This window comes from Rhinatrema bivittatum, chromosome 5, assembly GCF_901001135.1.
Source record: "Rhinatrema bivittatum chromosome 5, aRhiBiv1.1, whole genome shotgun sequence".
Lineage (NCBI taxonomy): Eukaryota > Metazoa > Chordata > Amphibia > Gymnophiona > Rhinatrematidae > Rhinatrema > Rhinatrema bivittatum.
This window is the reverse complement of record NC_042619.1, coordinates 206580373-206601337: the sequence shown is the minus strand read 5'-3', so window position 1 is coordinate 206601337 and position 20965 is coordinate 206580373. Positions and strand designations below refer to the sequence as shown.

General features: G+C 42.9%; 1 protein-coding gene across 4 annotated transcripts in view; it reads left to right on the top strand.

Moving 5' to 3' along the window:
* DMD (dystrophin) overlaps positions 1-20965 on the top strand; it is a 3148630-nt gene that overhangs the window by 2495556 nt on the left and 632109 nt on the right. For all 4 annotated transcript variants that reach the window (XM_029603105.1, XM_029603098.1, XM_029603099.1 and 1 more), the window contains one exon: positions 20534-20772. In XM_029603105.1, the coding sequence (XP_029458965.1) occupies positions 20534-20772 (239 nt within the window). The remainder of the gene's footprint in view (positions 1-20533; positions 20773-20965) is intronic.

Genomic DNA, 20965 nt, shown 5'->3' with positions numbered 1-20965 from the left:
GAATCTTGCCCTAGTGGACTCCGAGGCAGGAGGCAATTTCATTCTACAACGATTAGTGGAGCACCTACGGATTCCCACTTCCACTATGAAGTCTCCACTACTTCTTTCGTCCATCCATGGAGAGCCCTTACCGGGTGAAGTAACACTACGCACAGAACCAGTGTGTCTACGGACCGGTGCCCTCCATTCTGAGACCATCTCTTTCTTTGTTTTAGAGAAGGCCATGCACCCTATAGTACTGGGATTACCTTGGCTGCAGCAGCATATGCCTCAGTTCAATTGGGCTACACTGGAACTGTCAAGATGGGGCCAGACTGCCATGATAAATGCCTGATGGAGGTAACTCCGTTACCCTGTATGCCTACCACCCCAGTAATGCTGGGGTAGCCGCCTCAATATGCATCTTTCCAAGATGTCTTTTCAAAAGGAGCTGCAGAAGTACTTCCGTCTCACAGATCTTATGACTGTGCTATTAATCTGAAGCCTAATACGGAGCCACCCAAGGGTAGAGTGTACCCCCTGTCCGTGGCAGAAAATAAAGCCATGTCCGAATATATTCAGGAAAATCTCCAAAAAGGCTTCATAAGACCATCCAAGTCCCCTGCTGGTGCAGGCTTTTTCTTTGTGGGCAAAAAGGACGGTACATTACATCCATATATAGATTACAGGGGCCTCAACGAAATAACAATAAAGGATAGTTACCCCCTACCTCTGATTTCAGAGCTATTCGATAGACTACAAGAAGCTCAAATCTTTTCCAAACTGGATCTGAAAGGAGCCTACAATTTACTTGACATTCAAAGTAAATTGTAGGCTCCTTTCAACACTCGGGATGGCCACTTTGAATATCTAGTGATGCCCTTCGGCCTGTGCAATGCCCCGGCTGTCTTTCAAAATTTAATGAACGACATTTTCTGGGATCTCCTCTATAAGTGTGTTGTTATTTACTTGGACGACATATTGATATTCTCGCAAGACATGACCACTCATCTGGAGGATGTTAAGAGAGTACTACAGAGACTCCGAGAGAACCATCTCTATGCCAAGCTATCCAAATGTAAATTTCACAAGGAGTCAATGCCTTTCTTAGGCTACATCATTTCCAATCAAGGCTTCCAAATGGACCTACAGAAGCTGGAGAGTATCAAGAAATGGGTGCAACCCACCGGGTTAAAAGTTCTCAGATGCTCCTTAGGTTTCACCAACTATTACAGGATCTTCATCAAGAATTACTCTTCACTTACAGTGCCTCTTACAGTTATGACGAAGAAAGGAGCCAATGTTGCTAATTGGTCTCCTGAGGCTATAGCTGCATTCCAGAAGCTAAAAGATGCCTTTTCAAGCAAGCTGTGTCTTCGACACTCAGACCCCTCCAAGCTTTTCATCGTGGAGGTTGATGCCTCAGACGTTGGCGTAGGTTCCGTATTAAGCCAGGCTAGTGATTCAAAGGTTCCTCAACCATGCTCATTCTTCTCCCATCGCTTCTCTCCTGAAGAGAAAAATTACGGAATAGGAGATGAGCTTCTGGCTATAAAGATGACATTCGAAGAATGGCACCCTTGGCTCGAAGGAGCACAACATCAAGTAACGGTCTTCACAGACCATAAGAATCTGGAGTACTTCCGCCACGCACAGTGCCTGAATCGTAGACAAGCGAGATGGTCTCTGTTTTTCAACAGATTCAACTTTGTGCTCAAGTACTGCCCTGGAGATAAGAATATCAGAGCTGGCACTCTATCTCACTCATTCCTCTCCAAGGACATACCTGAAGAACCGCAACACATCATTGACCCTGAGAAGGTCATATTGGCAGCTACCCACTCAGTACCTGCAGGAAAGACTATCGTACCCAAGAACCTCAGGTAAAAGTCATTGGCTTGGGCCCACGACTCTAAACTTTCAGGACATCCTGGTCAATGTAGAACCCTGTCTAAGCTTCAAACCTATTACTGGTGGCCCACCATGAAGGAAGACACATTCTCCTATATCGCTTCCTGCCAAACTGCGCTAAACAGTAGACCCCAAGGATGAACCGCCGGTTCATCCTTGGGGTCTACTCCAACCCTTGCCAGTGCCAGAAGAACCACGGACACATATTGCCACAGACTTCGTGATAGATTTACCATCTTCAGGAGGAAACAACACCATTTGGGTAACCGTAGATCGGTTCTCGAAGATGGCTCATTTTGTGGCTCTCTCAGGCTTACCCACCACCATGGAGCTCGCCAAGCTATTCATTATGCACATCTTCCACCTGCATGGCATGCTTAAGCACATAGTCTCCAATCGAGGAGCCCAATTCACAGCTAACTTCTGGAAGGCACTATGTAAGAAGTTCGATATTTCTCTCGATTTCACCTCAGCATACCATCCACAATCCAATGGACAAACAGAGAGGATGAATGGAACTGTCAAGCAGTTCATTCGTGCCTACATGAATACTCGCCAATATGATTGGAGTGAACTGTTGCCCTGGGCAGAATTTGCCATTAATTCTCATCCAGCAACATCCACTAGATCAACACCATTCATAGTGGTCTACAGACGACTACCACAGCCACCACTGCCACTTCCATTATTGGTGTCGTCCCCGGCAGCTCAATCTACTTCCAAAGATATCCAACAACTTTGGACTTAGACAAAAGAGATGCTTATTAAAGCAGGACTTCGAGCAAAGAAAGGATATGATGCTCATCACTGCAAGGCTCCAGACTTCAAGCCTCGTGATAAAGTCTGGCTTTCCACGAAGCACTTAAGACTTAAACTTCCTTCAGCTCACTTCGCTCCTCGCTTCGTTGGACCATTTTCCATTCTCCGACAACTGGGCAATCTCACTTACAGTCTGAAGCTACCATCTACTTTAAAGATCAACAATGCATTCCACGTCTCACTATTGAAGCCATTGATCCTTAGTGAGTTCTCCAACAAGGTACCCGAAGCTACACCTATAGATGCAGAAGAAGACATCGAATACAAAGTGGACGCAGTTCTCAATGTGAGAAGACAAGGCAGAGTATGGGAATACCTCCTGGCATGGGAAAGATATGGCCCAGAAGAAAACTCTTGGACACCAGTGTCTAATATCCTGGATAAAGAGATGCTACAGGACTTCCATCACTTCCATCCTCAAAAACCAAGAACTGGTAGGAAACAGCGTGGATGCCCTTTGAAGGGGGGTACTGTTGCGTCCGTCGGTCTTCGATGGCTTCACCCCATTTGCCTCACCTTATTCACGGCTCCTCCCGCTTACCTGGGAAAGATGGCTACTGCTGCATCTACAAGCCGACCTCTCTGGCGTCCTCGGAACAGCTATGGTGCAGCCTCCCGCCATTGCTCCTCCCAGGTACCTACTAGGGTGCACGCGCGCAGCCCACATCTTTGTACCACCCTTGGCGCGAACCTCGAGGGCGTTCCCTCATGCTGACGTCATGCCATCCAGGTATATTACCTTCATTAATTTGCTAGCTCGTTGAGTTAGCAAGGACTCGAATCTGTTCCTGTCTACGCTACTCTGCCACTTCCGTGTTGCCGCAGGAAGCTCTCTCTCTTCCCTTTGGGGTAACTGCTAACCTGGGTACCTGCTCCTCAGGGGCCCTCTGCTTTATTTCAGGTGCCTTACAGGGAACAGGTACTCGCTCCTCGAGGGCTTGCTCTCCCTTCCTGGTGCCTGTACCTTCTACAACATACCTGATGGAATCGCCTATCAACAGCAAACACCTAGTGAGTACTCTAACTCTGTCTATCTCATCCACAGTATCTCCTCGCTGGGAGACCTGCTGTGGAACCTCCTGACGTCATCAAGGAGAGAAGGGCTCCCTCTGCCGAGGTCCCTGAGACTGCAACTACAGACTGCCTCACTACTGCCACTTCTGGTGGCTCTCTTCAAGCTGTTTAATAAAAGAACTATCTTATGTTTTGTGTAGTACGAGTCTAGCCCAGGGCTCCTCCCTGTGGGCGTGGTCATCTCCACAGCACCCAAGGATCCAACAAAACACACGTAACCACAACAGTGTCCTCCAAGGCACTATCAGAGAGCCAGGTGCAGACCAGGCAGTAATAGTGGCAGACTTAGACAGTAAGGCATAGAGCCAGGAAAGAGTTAGGATGGGAGGAGAAACTTGTATTATTTTTCACATTTTATTTTGGGGACAACACACTCCAGTATAACCAATAAAGAAGCAAGATGGGAGAACTAGGCTGATATCCTAGAGAGGTACAACAAAACAGTAAGGTAGAGAACAAAAAAAAAGGTCAGGTGGGAGGAAAACCTTGTATGAGTTTCTTTTTTCTATGTTTTATTTTGTGGACAAAATACTTTAGTATAACCAAGAATGAAGCAGGGTGGAAGAGCTAGGCTGGAATGCAAGTGACAAACAACAAGGAGGCATCAAAAGCCCCAAGGTGTGGCTTCAGAGGCATGGCAGCTAGGCTGAGTGGCAGTAAGACCCCCCAAAGTGTAGCATCAGGGGCATGGCAGCTAGGCGGAGAGGCAATAAATCCTCCAAGATGCTTTCAGCCATCTTGCCACTCACATCAAGATTCTGGAAAACCTAGCAAAGGCAGATTTATTTTCAAAAAGGCCAAATTTTCAATCAACTCTGACATCAGCCTTGTACGGTGAGGGCTCACAATGTTCCTTGCCATTGAAAAAGCACGTTTGCTGGACATGTTGATTGGTAGGCAAGAAAGATAATGCTGATCCACCTTGGCCAGGTCTGACCAGACTGAAAACTTGTGTGCCCCATATTTCAGTGGATCTGTTTTCATGATCTCGATGGACTCTGTTAGACAGCATGTCACAGACATTTCTGCTGGGGTCTCCTTTGCTGGGGTGGGGTGAGGATCTATGTTGGCAGCTGCTTTACTTTGGCTTGCATCAGCATAGATGGTTCTGTGGGGACAATGTGGCTTTGGCTTATTGAGGTGGGATAGGAAATGGTAGCTGCCAGGATGAGGCTTGTGCTTGCACTACTCTCTGGTAGGGAGGTGGCCACTATTTCCTGCAGTACATCCCCACTGTGTCTCTTCCTATGGTGCTTCTTTTCATGCAGGTACAGAGAAGGGCTACCAAAATGATAAGGGGAATGGAACAACTCCCCTATGAGGAAAGACTAAAGAGATTAGGACTTTTCAGCTTGGAGAAGAGACGACTGAGGGGGGATATGATAGAGGTGTTTAAAATCATGAGAGGTCTAGAACGGGTAGATGTGAATCGGTTATTTACTCTTTCAGATAGTAGAAGGACTAGGGGACACTCCATGAAGTTAGCATGGGGCACATTTAAAACTAATCGGAGAAAGTTCTTTTTTACTCAACGCACAATTAAACTCTGGAATTTGTTGCCAGAGAATGTGGTTCGTGCAGGTAGTATAGCTGTGTTTAAAAAAGGATTGGATAAGTTCTTGGAGGAGAAGTCCATTACCTGCTATTAGGTTCACTTAGAGAATAGCCACTGCCATTAGCAATGGTTACATGGAATAGACTTAGTTTTTGGGTACTTGCCAGGTTCTTATGGCCTGGATTGGCCACTGTTGGAAACAGGATGCTGGGCTTGATGGACCCTTGGTCTGACCCAGTATGGCATTTTCTTATGTTCTTATGTTCTTATGCATCCTAGCCACCAGTATCTCCTTCATGTAAGTTAGATGCTTAAACTGGAGAATGAGACTTCCTTTCACCCATGGATCACAAAGTGTGGCAAGCATGTAAGTACTGTTTTCTGTCAGAGGTTTCAGTCTCACTTTTGCATGCTGCTGCAAAGAGTCCACAAACTACAACACCTCTGCTTCCATTTCCTCTTGCTCATAGAAATATTTAGTGTGGGGATGACCCTGCCTAGGATGATGCTTCTAGAACTCATATCCTTAAAGGGCTTCAGGATTTGTATCAGCTGCTTCATCACTATCCAATCATGATATCCAAGGGGTGATCCAAACCTATTTCTGTTTCCGGAGATAGATCATGAAGGGGTATCTGCTGCTACACTAACCTCTGCAGCATCAGATAGGTATCATTCTATTAGGTGCAAACATCTTGAATCAGACATTAATGAGGCATCCCAAATTCAGACTTCTCCCAGAGAAGCTCCTACCTTTCATGCTACAAATAAGTTACCCCACTATTTTAGTACTGGAATCCTATGGTCCTTGGGCCCCAGCCTCAGTGCACCTTTCACTACCATATGCAGCAAGTATGGAAAGCAACAGATCCTCTGATAGCCCCCATCTATGCACTGTCCTTATAATATTTTTCCCAATGTTTGTCACAAAGAAACCTGCATGAAGGCTCCTGCCTCTCAGTTCTAGCAACCAAGCCCTCGAGCATCTTTTGTATCACTGATAGGATATTGCATGAGATATGGGGGCTCTCCATCACCTAGGTGTGCAGCACAGCCAACTTGCACCCTGATGCATAGTCTCCACTAGAGCTGCTGCCTGCCCTTGCCTTGGTCAGTTCCCACCTGGGCCTCATCAGGGAGAGATAGGCTATGGCCAGCTGTGCCTGTGTGCAATGATGGCACTGGTTTAACGGGATGGAGCTAACCTGCCTACTAATTATGGTCCTGAAGGACACTTTGTAATTGGGGACTAACAGGTGCAACAGATGCAGGGGCTTATCATTGAGGGCAATCATTTCCCTGATGCAACTTGTCACTATTTTGGATGCTGCCTGACTTTTGCCCCTGGAGAGTGATACAGAGCACCACCCCATTTAACTCTACAACAGCTTTGCCACTGCAGACACATGGCAGAGGGCTGCTGCCTGCCACCTGACTGGTGGAAGGGACCATGGGATCAGCCCCTTTTCAGCTTCTCCCCTGGCTAGTACTGCCACCCTCCCCTGATGCCAATGCTAGAGGGCAGTGTTTCTGCCAACATTTGTCAGATGCCCCAGTATCTTCCCATGACTGATGGCCTTACTATAGTGAATACACTAAGCAAAACGCAGGTCCTCTCTCACTTTAAAATGCCTCCAGACCAGGAATGTCTTGTGAGCAATAGTTGCTCTTTAATTTGTGAGCAATGTTACAAAATTACCCCCTTAAAGTATTCAACAAATGTAGTTGGCATTTCATACAAAAAGGGGTAAGTCGCTAATGGAAACGCTTTTCATATAAGAGGAAAACGATGAATACAGTGTGTGTAGCTCATTCCTATGTATTTCTGATCAGACACGTTAACTGCTAAATAAGAAACCATTCTGCATGGAGCAAGTCATCAGCTGTAATTTTTGAGAGATAAAAGTCAGGAGCTTGCAGCAGCTGCTTGCAGATTTAAATGACCTGATACTACAGCCGCACTCTGCTGCCCTGGTCATCCCTGGCATTTTGTGACATTAAGGTCTACAGAGCCAGACCCTTAACAGTACTCTGTAGCCTCATTAGCCTTTTTTCAGCTTAGCACTGATTTGTTTTATTGACTCTGAATTGGCTAACAAGGCCAGAAAAAAGCGGTGTATTGGGGCGGGTGCCAATTTTCTCAAAGTAATAAGGAAAATAGTTAACAAGTATATTGTAATTTCCAAGAGTAGCTTGGGTGAGCTGACGTGCATCTCCCTCCTGGAACAAGATTGGCCATAGCCTTCTTTGGCTGGACAAGGCACTGGCACTTTCAAAAGAAGGGAAAAATGCATTCATTGCGCTTGAAAAAGGCATTTGGTTTGCCTGTGACATGCAAAAATGCATTCATTGCGCTTGAAAACGGCATTGGTTTGTCTGTGACATGAAAGCCGGCAGCCTCACTGAGTCGGAATTTTTTCCAACCATGAGAGATTTCGCTCTCTGATTCCTCTCCTTAGTTCAGTGGATAGGCAATATTATGGTTGCCATGGTTTCAGCAACCCACAGCAATTATGCACTTTGTTCTAATCATTGACGACCATTTACGATTCCTTGTGTGTAACAGTAAGAATTAAATAAAACAAACTCAGTTTGAGCATTGACTCTCCCCTTCCTTTTCTTCATGTGGTTTTCCGGGCTGTACACCAAGCAGCTACCTCAGCGACCAATGGAAATGTGTGGAAGAGGGTCACCGAAGTGTCCCTTACTATGGACACTAATGGATGAGCTTGTAGGAAGTAGGAGTGCAGGGGTGAGTCTGACACGTCCCAGTGAGTGATTTAACAAAACTCTTTCAAAGACAGAGGTTCTGTTTTCTGTCTCCCGCCTTGATAGGGGGTGGCTGCCGGGCCCAAGGATGGAGTTCTCAAGAACATGTTTTGGGGTCCAAGAAACCTGAGAAGAGGTCTCAAAGAAGAGGGTAGTGAGTCCCATTCTTCTCATATGTCTGAGAGAAAGATCATCAGTGTTTTGTCTTGGTGTGGGAAGGGGGGGGGAGGGGTTGCTTGATATTAAAAAAACATGGCTGGTTTATACCTCCAGGATTTTATCTAGACAAAATCAAACTCCTCTTTCCCTCCTGCTTTTCTTCCCCCACTTATTCTGTGTTTCATCTGAATTTAACTTCTCAGTCTCTGCTAGCACCAACCACTGAGTAGTAGGCATGAGGCCTTCCTTTTTTTCACGCAGCATAAGTCTGCAGTTATTACATTCGGTTGCTTTTGTCCCCTAAATTTCACTAAAATGTGTCCCTTTGCTTTGACTGTAGTGATGAAATGTTCTGCTTTCTCTTACATTTCTCTGCTTTAATGTATCTCGAGTTTAACTCCTCAGTTCATTTTCTCTTTTCTTTGCTTTTCTCCAATCCTAATTCTGACTTCCTGTCCACCTTGAATCCAATTTCAAGCTTCTCTGCTGCTTTTGCTTTTTCACTTGCTATTATGTCCACTCAGTCTTCTCTCCATTTGCTCATTACTTCATACACTTCTCACCTAACAGTCACTGCACCTCCACATCTACTGGGACCTTAGCCCTCCAATCCTTTTAACATCTCATCCCAATACTATGGAACCAACTGCAAAAAATACCCCTCACATCCCCTCCTAACAAGTTCTTATTTTCTTCTTTTCATCCTTTCTCCCTAATCATTTTGCACTCCTAAATTTCTTTGGTTAACACTCGTCGATGCTGATTAATTGTGCATTGGCTTCACTGTAAAATGTATGTGATAAAAAAAAATCAAACTAAGCCAAGTGCCTGAGTTAACATATTAAATACCAACAGGTTAAAATGAACTCACCATCTAAATTGAGACTCTTTCGATCTGGTTTTCTACCGCTTGGCTAGATGTAAACCCAAATTCCTAAGTCTATCTCTTTCTCTCCTATCTTCTGCCCGTTACCTCTGCCTTTCCCACCACCAGCCCCTTACTGCCATGCTCTGCATTTGTCTCAAGCACTTTTACCTTCACTGGCAGCTTTGCTTGCCACTGTTCAGGCATCTATTGTCCTCTCCATAAATAAATATTTTCTCATGTTTTCCGTACACCCTCCTTCCTGCAGCGTTGTCTCATTACCCCCTTGTCCCTGAAGTCCCTCTTCTGTATATTTATTGAAGCTCATGAAAAGTTTTAAAGTTTCTATCATGTCCTCCCATCCTTTTTTCCCTCCAGCAAGTAAATGTTAAGCATCTTAAGCCTTTCAGTGTAGGGTTTGTGTCACAGAGCTGTATCATAATAGTAGCCCTTTTGGGAATCTCCTCTATCCTCTCAGTGTCCCAAGGAAGAAACGATCCCCAGCACTGAACGTGGTATTCAAGGTGGCTTCTTACAGAGTGACCTTGACAGAGGCAACGTTATCCTCTTTTGTCTGCGAATAATACCTCTGCTTATGCAACAATGCATATTGTTAACTCTCCTAGTTGCTAATCTATTTAGTTACATTTATTTGTATAGTTTTATATTCCCCCGCCTCCATAAAATGTTCAGGAAGGAGATTATAAGAAAATATTCATAGAATATATAATCTAAAATCATAAAACAAATATAGTACAGAAGTCATAAAATGACATAAAACAGAGAATATTATACAATTCCTATATTACTTTGAGATCATCTGAAATAATCGCTTCTAGATCTGTTTTCTGTTTGACAGTTTCTAGTACTTGACCTCCTAACCAATGGATTTTTGCATCCAAAATGCAGAACTTTAAACTTTTTTTCATTGAACTTCATTTTCCAAACTCTCGACTACACTTCCAGCTTTTTCAAGTCCCCCTTTCATTTTTCTACCCCTTCCAGTATGTCCAGCCTGTTTAAGGGATACTGTCTGCAAACAAGGACATGTTTTCCCCTGGAGTCTCTGTAATATTGCTAATAACGTTATTAAAAAGGAAACAGTCCAGTACTGAAGCTTGGGAACCTCTACTGATCACTTTGCCTTCAGTAGAGTGAACTCCGTTAACCACCAACCACACTCTACATTTGTCTTTTCATCCAGTTTACATTAGTCTTATGGTCTTCTAACTTGCTAATTAGTTTTTTATGTAGAACAGCATAAGAAGCCTTACCAAAATCCAGATAGGCAACATCAGCCACTCATCCATGACCTATCTCTTTGGTCACCTCACTAAAGAATTCAATCAAGTTTGCGTGGAAAAAATCTTCCCCTTGTGAAATTGTATTGTCTAATGTCCTCTATGCTATTCATTCCAATTTGGTACTGCACTGTCTTTTTCATGAGTAGCATTTCCATAGTTTTTCCCACTACCGAGGTTTGAATAAGTGGTCTATAGTTGTCCATGAACCCTCCTCCAGGCTGAAGATTGGGGGAGAGAGAACATGCTGCCATTAAATGAACTGCAACAGAAAGTGGCAGTATAACACTTCACAAACAATAATGGCAGAGTCCTAAATTGTAGAACTTCGACTAAAAGAGAATGCTGTGTTGCAAATGTATTGAAAGATAGTCTTTTCACACAAACAGATTCTCATCCTGAATGACAAGGGGGAGTCAAAACTTATGAGCATTTTGTTTTTAGAACAGAAGGGGGGAAAAAAGCCAGGCAGGATGGGCGAGTTTGTACTTTTTTTCCTTTCTGTAGTCCTGCCTGAGTCTCAGCCCTTCTATGCTGGGTAAAAGTGAAATAGCAGACCATCAGCAGCCAAGCTGGAATCACACAAGAGCTATAATCACCAAGTAATGGGCAAGCTATGAGCCTTGCTGAGTTATAAACCCTAGCAATGAAAAGCTTTCCCACTGAGCAAGAAAGCCTTTGGATGTTGGCTGCGCTGCAGGTGAGTTAAGTCCCCAGGAGGGCATGGACCCTGATGGATGATTTAGAGGTGAAATTTGGTCTCTGGGGCTGTAATCCTCAGCAACTCCATGAAAGTGTGGACCCCAGTGGCAGAACAGGATGTGAAATTGGGTCCCCCCAGGAGTACATGGACCCCAGTGAAAAATCAGGAGGCAGAGGCAGGTCTCCCAGGAGGGTGTGGACCCCAGCAGTGGATGGGATACAAAGTCAGGACCCCTCAGGAGGCACAGACCCCAGTGGCAAATCAGGAGTTGGAGTCGGGTTCCCCAGGAGGACATGGACCCAGCAGTATAGCACAGAGGTGGAGAAGAGATGGCAACAGTAATCTGGATGTAACAGATATTCCCCTCCTTATGACTGGCAGTACTGACTGACCCAGCTGCATTTCTTCACATAGGCGACTTGAGGTGCAATGGGAAGGATTACTATACTAGATCAAAGCGAATACAAGAGGTTTATTCTTTTCTATTTGATGATACCTTGTGGGGGTCTAATGCCCCTGAATCACTAAACCAAACTCTCTCCGATCAATTTCAAATCCTTCTCATTTCAAAAAATCACTTAAAACTCATTTGTTCCAACTCGCATTTCAAACACTTACTCAAGACCAAATATAATACTCATTACACCATATTGCCACATTTATCATTCTCACTTCACTCTTTCCCCCCCCCCATCCCCCTCCATCCCCTTTACCACTTCCTCATTCCTTCTATATTAGTTATGTCTCCATTTTTTTTTCATGCCCCCCTTTTCCCTCCCCTCTTTTCCTGCAATAGCAAGTCCTATGGCAACAAATCTTTATTTTTATTTTTGAGTAATTAATTTGATTTATTTTCAAGCCAGAAGTTTTCTAGCTATTGACTAATTTTTGTATATTTTAATTTGATTGTTCTTTTAAAATTTTTATTTTAAATATTGTAAACCGTTTTGACAAAAAATTTATTTTTTTATAAAGCGGTATATAAATACTTTTAAATAAATAAATAAATATGCTGTTTGATATCCTTCAGAAATGTAAAAGGTCAGGTAGTCTAATAAAACTTGTACATACTTGTAAATGCTCCGCCCCATTTACAATCTAATCTGTTTTTTGAGATTTTCTGGACTGAAGAGGGGGAAATCACACCCACTAGCATCTTCTTCCTCAAGTGGAGCTGCCAGGCACCGAAACACAAGGACTGAAGGAGAATGCCTGAGGGGGACTCCTGCCAGGTCACTCGCAGATCCAGGAATGTCCCCCCACAGGGTAAAAAGGCACAGGGACATTACACCTGCCTCCTCCCTGTTTCCACTTTCCTGTATTGGGAATATAATTGGAGCTTCTCCATCTTCAGCTGAATAGATCCACATGGGGATCTGGCAATATGTTCCTGAGCTCTTTTAGTGTGCTGGGGTGTCCATCCTTGGCTCCCATGGCCTTCTCTGCTCTCATTAGTGTAAGTACTTCAGGTACCATCTCCTTCTCTGTGATTTACTTTATAATAATGTCTCACTCATCAATGTCGCTTCCCAACTTGGATCCATCATCTTCCCTTTATTTATTTAAGATTTATTGCTTTTGGCCTTGGGGGCACTCCATGAAGTTAGCAAGTTGTTTTAACAGTTTATTGTTGTACACAGCTTTCTACAACCTTCTAAATCTGGGGTGATGGTCTGTAAACGACTGGAATAAATACTGTAAATAAATGAATATATTTTGCCTGTCTTCCTCTTAGCAAATCTCATTTTCTCTCTTACCTAGTCCTCATTTGATTTTTCACTTTCTCTTATACCTCTATTTTTTTATCACTTGACCAAGTTTCTCCTCCATTAGGGGCATTGCACTTCTATCCACCATCATTGCCTCCCTTTGATTTTCTTGATATGTTTGTCTGTCCTCTCCCATCTGAGGATTTATTTTGTATTTTTGAATGTTAACATCTTTGCTCTTAACATTTCCGTTACCTTCTTAGGCAACGTCTTTCTCTTTTTATCGTCGTTAACTTTCCTTACACCAAGATTTGTTTCCTTCCCAGTGCTCCCTTTTATTATTATTATTTTCTATACAGCATAGAGCAAATGTAATGTATGCAGACTGGTTAGAGACAGATAAGGGACAGTTCCTGCTCTTAGGAGCTTATAATTACTTATAGTTCCTGGATGGAACAAAAGACAGTTTTATGGAGCAATTGGTTCAGGAACCGATGAGAGAGGGATCAATTTTAGATCTAATTCTCAGTGGAGTGCAGAAGGACCTTGCGAGACTGGAAGATTGGGCTTCCAAATGGCAGATGAAATTTAATGTGGATAAGTGGAAAGTGATGTATATAGGGAAAAATAACCCTTGCTGTAGTTACACAATATTAGTTCTATCTTAGAAGTTACCACCCAGGAAAAAGACCTAGGCATCACAGTGGATAATACTTTGAAATCGTCAGCCCAGTGTGCTGTGGCGATCAAAAATGCAAACAGAATGTTAGGAATTATTAAGAAGGGAATGGTTAACAAAATGGAGGATGTTATAATGCCTCTGTATCTATGGTGAGACCGCACCTTGAATACTGTGTGCAGTTGTGGTCACAGCATCTCAAAAAGGATATAGCTGCACTTGAAAAAGTGCAGAGAAGGGTAACCAAAATGGTTGCCCTATGAGGAAAGGCTAAATAAGTTAGGGCTGTTCAGTTTGGAGAAGAGACAACTAAGGGGGAGGAATATGATAGAAGTCTACAATATCATAAAAGGACTAGAACAAGTTAATGTAAATCAGTTATTTACTATCTCAAATAATAGAAGAACCAGGGGGCACGCCATGAAGTTAGGAAGTAGCTCATTTAAAACAAATTGAAGAAAATTATTTTTCACTCAGTTCATAGTTACTGGGTTTAAAAAAGGTTTGGATAAGTTCCTAGAGGATAAATCCATAAACTGCTATGACGGTAATTAATAAGCAATACTAACTTGTGATTTATTTAATGTTTGGGTAATTGCCAGACACTTGTGGCTTGGATTAGTCACTGTTGGAAACAGGATAGTGGGCTTGATGGACCCTTGGTCTAACCCAGTGAAAAACTAAAGCAGGTAGGAAGGAGAAGCTTTAATTGATTCAATGAGGTCTTTTAGAAGTCTATGTAAGAATCACTCTGAGATCGTAATTCAGTGGGCTGAATGCCAAAGTTCTGTAAGGGTAACCAAGTAACTTTGGGGCATACTTAGGGGGTCATTCTCTAACGCAAACTCACGCGTGAGATAGCTAGCTCGGGGCAGAGTCAGCCCTGGAAGAGGAGGAGTCAGGGCAGCACCGGGGGCCAACACTGCAGACACATCGCTGGCGGCGAAAGGTAAGATTCCTGATCACCGCCAGTTTTGCGCCGAATAACTGGTGTAGTTATTCGACACAAAAGCCGGAAGCGATCGCACCATGGAGGTGCGATTGCTGCTGGCTAACCCAGGACCGCCCCCCGCTTTGCCCCCCCCCCCCCCCACCTCCCGTTACCACCGGATTCTCTAAGGTCTGAGTTGGAGGGAGGGTATGGATTTTCAGTTCTTGGTTTTTCTATTCCTTTATATTGTCTCAGTTTTATTAAGCCTGAATGTGGACCTCTGTATCCTTCAGCTCTGGGAAAACCAGTAGGGCCTCTTCAGTATAATCATTCATGCTCTTGAAGTCAGGCTTCCTCAAGTCCACATCTAGGCTTACTATGGTTCAGATCAGGGTTGAGTTTAGTATTGGACCACCATTGTAAAGTGATCATTAGAGATTGAATGTTTCCTTTGACAGTGACATTGTCTCCATTCATCAGTACCAAATTCAGGGTAGCCTCCCCTCTAGTGGGCTCATCCACTTGTTGCCTGAGAAATGCACCATAGACACAATATAGGCAATAGCCTTAGTAACTGAGGCCCTAAATGTATCTTGGTTTTAAGGAAACTCCGATAAAGCATACTCATGGGGACCCTAATTTGTTACTTTAGTTTCAAAATGAAAAAAAATATTCGTTTTTTAGTTTGATCCATTTTCATTTGCCATTAAAGTCAATGGGGGAAGCATGAATGTTAATTATCAGCCTATATTAGGCTCCAGAATACGGATTTTTTTATCAATTGTTTTAAAACTTGTTGGAAGAAATCAACAGAAGGGGGAAAGAATTCCAAGGTACCTAGAAAGCCTGAAGAGAATGGAACATAGCACCAAAAGTGGCATGAATAGTCTACGACTCTGTAAAGGGGCAAAGGGGTACCAGCATTGACAGGATTTCGCCAAGTCACTGTAGGAGGAGCAAAGAAGCAGAAAAAGTGAGAAAAACACCCCAATGCTCCAAAAGAGGGCACAAGCAACAGTGCCATGAACCTCGATGGCATCTCAGTTGGCAAACTGGCACTGAAAGTGACATTAGTGCATCCTAAGGCAGCATGAATGGGGACAAAGCAGAAAAGGCGGCAGTGAAACCTTCAAGGCAGGCACTGATAAAGGGGCCAATCAGTACAAAGAGTGGCTTTAAAGGGCCAGAGCATCATGAGAGGTGCGAAGCAGCATCCCCAGACTGGCAAGGTGTTAGCTCTGGGGTACGACAGCAAGGCACACTGGCAAAGGGAGCTCCAAGGTGTAAGGTCTGGGAATGGAAGCAAGGCCGAGTGGCACAAAGACCCCCAAGGTGCAGGGTGCAATTTAGATCTCCTTGTGGAACGGGTTTGCCAAATCTAAAGGTTCTTATCACAATTAGTACATCACGATGGTTTCTCTAATGATTGTGGGGAGGTTTTCCAGGAAAGCATTGAGGGCTGCTTTATTTAGAGACTATTTCCCACATCATTGAGTTCCCCTCAGCCTATTCCATTTCCTGATTTTCTGGTTTTGCATGGAATCTCTCGCTGTACTCTAAGCGTTATCATTCAGAACAGTGAAATGGTTATGCCTGAGCATCTTTTGTCTTGTGCCAGTTTCTTCTTCTTCAGAATGAGAGCTTTTTTGGGCAAAAATATCTTCCCATATCCTGTGCCTGAATGCTGTCATGTTGGTTTTGCATGAGTTTCCGTCTTACTACTTTAACCTTTTGTGGTATACAGTTCAGAAAATGGTTACTCTTGAGTATCTTTTGTCTTACACCAGCAGTTCTTCCTCTGAATTGAGGGCTTTGTTGGAAAAACCACTCCAGGTTAATCAAACAGACAAGACAGCAGGATGGGAGAACCAGGCAGAGTGTTGGAAGGAAATGAAGACCTATTGAAAGAACAGATTCTGCTATGCCCAGAAGTGAAAACCTGTGTCTACTTTTATTAACTTTTTTCAAATGTTTGGGCTGGGGACAAAACACCACAGTAACAAATCAAGAAGAGATCAAGTGAGGGAGGAACACCTCAAGGCTCTAAAAGAAGTTACCACTTACCAGCAACAGTGTCATGAACCCTTGATGGCATCTCCATTGGCAAACTGGCACTGAAAGTGACATTAGTGCATCCGAAGGCAGCATGAATGGGGACAAAGCAGAAAGGTGGTAATAAAACCTCCAAGGCAGGCACTGATAAAGGGGCCAATCAGTACAAAGAGTGACTTTAAGGGTCCAGAGCATCATGAGAGGTGCGAAGCAGCTCCCCCAGACTGGCAAGGTGTTAGCTCTGGGGTACGACAGAAAGGCACAATGGCAAAGGGAACTCCAAGGTGTAAGGTCTGGGCATGGAAGCAAGGCCGAGTGGCACAAAGGTCCCCAAGGTGCAGGGTGCAATTTAGATCTCCTTGTAGAATGGGTTTGCCAAATCTAAAGGTTCTTATCACAATTAGTACATCACGATAGTTTCTCTAATGATTGTGAGGTGGTTTTCCAGGAAAGTAGTGAGGGCTGCTTTATTTAGAGAGCATTTCCCACATCATTGAGCTGCTCTCAGCCTGTTCCATTTCCTGATTTTCTTGTTTTGCGTGAAATCTCTGCACACTCAGAACAGTTGAATGGTTATGCTTGAGCATCTTTTGTCTTGTGCCAGTTTTTTCTCTTTCAGAATGAGGGCTTTTTTGGGGGCAAAAAAAACATCAGTATAGCAAACCAAGAAATCCCTCTTCAGTTTCGGTGCAAGACTACTTTTTGGGGTTTTCCTGGCACTGCCAGTGCCAATCTGTCCAATTTTGAACACAAATTTACTTCATCTACTCTGCATTTCCTTGTCCCTGACATGATTGTTTTTATGTCACTGGAGATGTGAAGATTATAACAAAGATTTAATATTTTGCAGTGGCTTTGTAATGCCCACTGCCCACAGTGCCCACTGCCAGGCAAACAGTGGGTGTCGCACTGTCTGCTCTGACAGAGACAGGCTTCACAATAAAGCCTGCTATGCTGCACTCTCTGCCATGCCTCATTGCTCACTTATGCCCAGTACTGCCTAATGCCCACTTCCCACACTGTGCCTGCTGCCCGGCAAACAGAGAATAAATGACTAATTTCAAGTGTATCTAAGGCTTCAATCACCAGAAAGGAAAAACAGATCAGCAACGGCAAGCAAAGCAACACAAATCTGCAATGAGACACAGACTTTATGATGCACTGACTTGCTTTCCTCTCTTGTGTGATGGGCTATTGATGGGCTGGCACAGGGAGACTATATAATATGCAACAACAAAAAACTTTACCAAGAACTCACTGAGAGAGCTCAGAGCTATGCTTTCACACAGACAATGTCTTGAGAAGCACTGCAGGGCAAATCTCTGACATCCTCAGTCACTGTACCCAGTCCGCAGTGATAGATCACACTAGCAAAATTCTTCGCTGTGATATGTCATTCCTCCCATCTCCTTGACAGCATGCCCACCTTCCCCCTTCTCTGCTGACTGCCTGATCTTCACTGTATCAATTTCTATCTGTACACATGCACCTGTTGCTCTCCCTATGATTTCTCTTTCATTGACTATAATGGCTTATAGAAATCATTCTATTTCAAATGAATGAAATGAATAGGGTTCGTTATTTATTTTATTTATTTATTTTGATTTTTTCTATACCGGCATTCGTGATAACATCACATCAAGCCGGTTTACAGTAAACAATGGGGTAATAACTGGAACATAGAACCAAATATGTAATATACATATTATAAATACAGTTACAATAAACAAGGATACGTACAACTAGGAGTAAGAAGAAGAAAAGATAGGAACTTTAACATGTTGTATTAACCTGTAGAATGGTAAAGTTTCCAAAGATGGAAGTGAATGATTTACAATGAATTGTTCAGTTCAAAAATGCAGTTTTTAACAATGAGGAAGAAAACATAAGTAATGAAGATTCTGGATGTTTATAAAGTGTAGGGGAAGATTATCAGGATGGTTATAAAAGAGAATTGTTGCTTGGAATTTGAATATCGGAGAGAATTGTTTTTTAGTCTGAGTCTGGGAAGGCTTGTTTGAAAAGCCATGTTTTGAGTCTTTTTCTAAATGTCAATAAGCAGGGTTCTTGTCTAAGTTCCGTTGGTATGGAATTCCAAAGAGTGGGTCCTGCTGTGGAGAAAGCCCTATCTCTATAAGTTATATGGAGGGAAGTTTTGGAAGGTGGTACCTGCAGAGACTCTTTGTAGTACTCTCTTATGGGTCTGGAGGAAGTATGCTTTATGAAAGGGATTTGTAGGTTGAGAGGAGCGATTTGTTGGATGGATTTATAGATTATGGTGATTGACTTATAAAGAATTCTGAAATGGATTGGCAGCCAGTGTAAATCTTTAAGGATCGGGGTGATGTGCTCTCTTCTCCTTGTATTTGTTAGAATTCTAGCTGCCGTATTTTGAACCATTTGTAGCGGTTTGGTATGTGTTGATGGGGTACCTAATAATAAAGAATTGCAATAGTCTAACTTGGAGAAGATTATTGCTTGTAGGATAGTCCTGTAGTCATGGATGTGGAACAGAGGTCTTATTCTTTTTAGAACATTCAGTTTATGAAAGCAGTCTTTAGTGGTTTGGTTTATGAATGCTTTTAAGTTAAGCCTGTTATCGATGATTGCGCCCAAATCTCTTACTTTTGTTGTTTGTAGATTAGTTGGAGGGATTGTAGGGGTGTGGCTAATCTCAGATGATATTAGAAGGAGTTCCGTTTTTGAGGAATTTAGGATTAAATTCATACTGGAAAGGAGGGAGTTGATTTCTTGCAGATAATATTCCCAAAGATCGAGGGTTTTTTTAATGGATTCTTTAATTGGTATCACAATCTGGACATCATCTGCATAAAGGTAGTGTTTAAGGTTCAAGTTGTTTAATAGATGGCAGAGAGGGAGGAGGTAGATGTTAAAGAGGGTGGGAGAGAGGGATGAACCTTGTGGAACTCCTTGAGATGAAGGGTAGCGTTTAGATTCTTTACTGTGTATTTTTACCTTGAAGCCTCTGTTTTTCAAGAATGAGTGGAACCAGGACAGTGCAGAGCCTGTTATGCCGATGTTCAATAGTTGGTTAAGGAGCATATTCGGGGACCCCATGATAGAAACAAATTGGGCCCTATTTGTTTAACTTTTCTATTTAGTTTTAAACTAATGCCCATCCCTATTAGAATACTGGGAGTCAAAGTCATGTGTTAGAGATCGGGCAAGTTGAATGCGTACCTTGAATATTACCACACATCTTTTGCAAGGCTTACAGTTTTAGGGTTTGTGTCTTGAAGTTCGAGATTGTGCACTTTTCAGAGAATTCTGTGTAATCCGTTGATTTATGGAAAATAAATTCTATTTTCTGTTAGTGTTATTATTCTTTATGTGGGCATTGTGCATGTATGGTTTTTAATACTTGTGTTAAGTTTTCATAAATTGAAGCCTCGTGAGCTATTTCCACATCTTTGGAGTTGTCTCCTTCAGACACCTGCTCCGTTATGGCGGCTCTAGTCTGGATGTGCACCATTGGCGGCCACTCTATGCCATAGGAAGCCCTTGGAATATAGTTTTCCTCCCTGCCCATTCAGTGCAAATAACCAGCCCAGTGCTTAGTCATATTCTGTCACCCAGTTCTCTTTTGGAACTTCTGCATGCGTTTTGTGTCGTGTTCCTGATCCTATCAGTTTGCTAGTTCCAGTAAGTCTGATAGTACTACAGCTTAGGAATTTAGCTGAGATGCAGCGCTCATTAAATTGATACATTACGCAGACAAAAATGAAAACCAAATAAATGTTCTTTGCAAATTACTTGATTATTTTGAATATTTCTTTCCAAATCTCTTGATGAATTAATATTTGCAGGCATGCCTTGATGTGTAATACGTTGTATGGATCTTCTGTTTCCATGTTCATATAGCAAAGTGAAGAGAGAAACATTACAAATAATACAATCACAGAAATAATTACCCTTCAAATGTTATTTTGCAGATGAGTAGCTTATAAAATGTCTTTTTCAAATCACAACTGCATATATTTTTCTTTCTTTTTTTTTGTTTCTATAGTTACTTCCACTGGTCAGCCTGTCACTGTGGTGACTCAGACTCTGGTAACCAAGGATACAACCCTCTTTAAACTTACAATGCCATCTTCTCTGTTGATGGAGGTGCCGGCCTTGGCCAGCTTCAACAAGGAATGGGCAGAGCTTACTGACTGGCTCTCTCTGTTAGACCGTGTGATCAAGGCTCAGATTGTGACAGTGGCCGACCTTGACGAAATCAACGACATGATCATCAAACAGAAGGTATGGAACCAATGGGAAAGAAATCAAATAAACATATAAGGTTCAAGTCACCTAAATTCCAGTCCTAGAACAATTTCCAGCATTAAGATATTCATCAACCTTTGCAAATAAAAATATTCAGATCCTGTGTTTAAAGAAAGTAGCTCAGAGGCTCTCTATATATTGCAGATGACCAAAGAAATGCTTGATACAC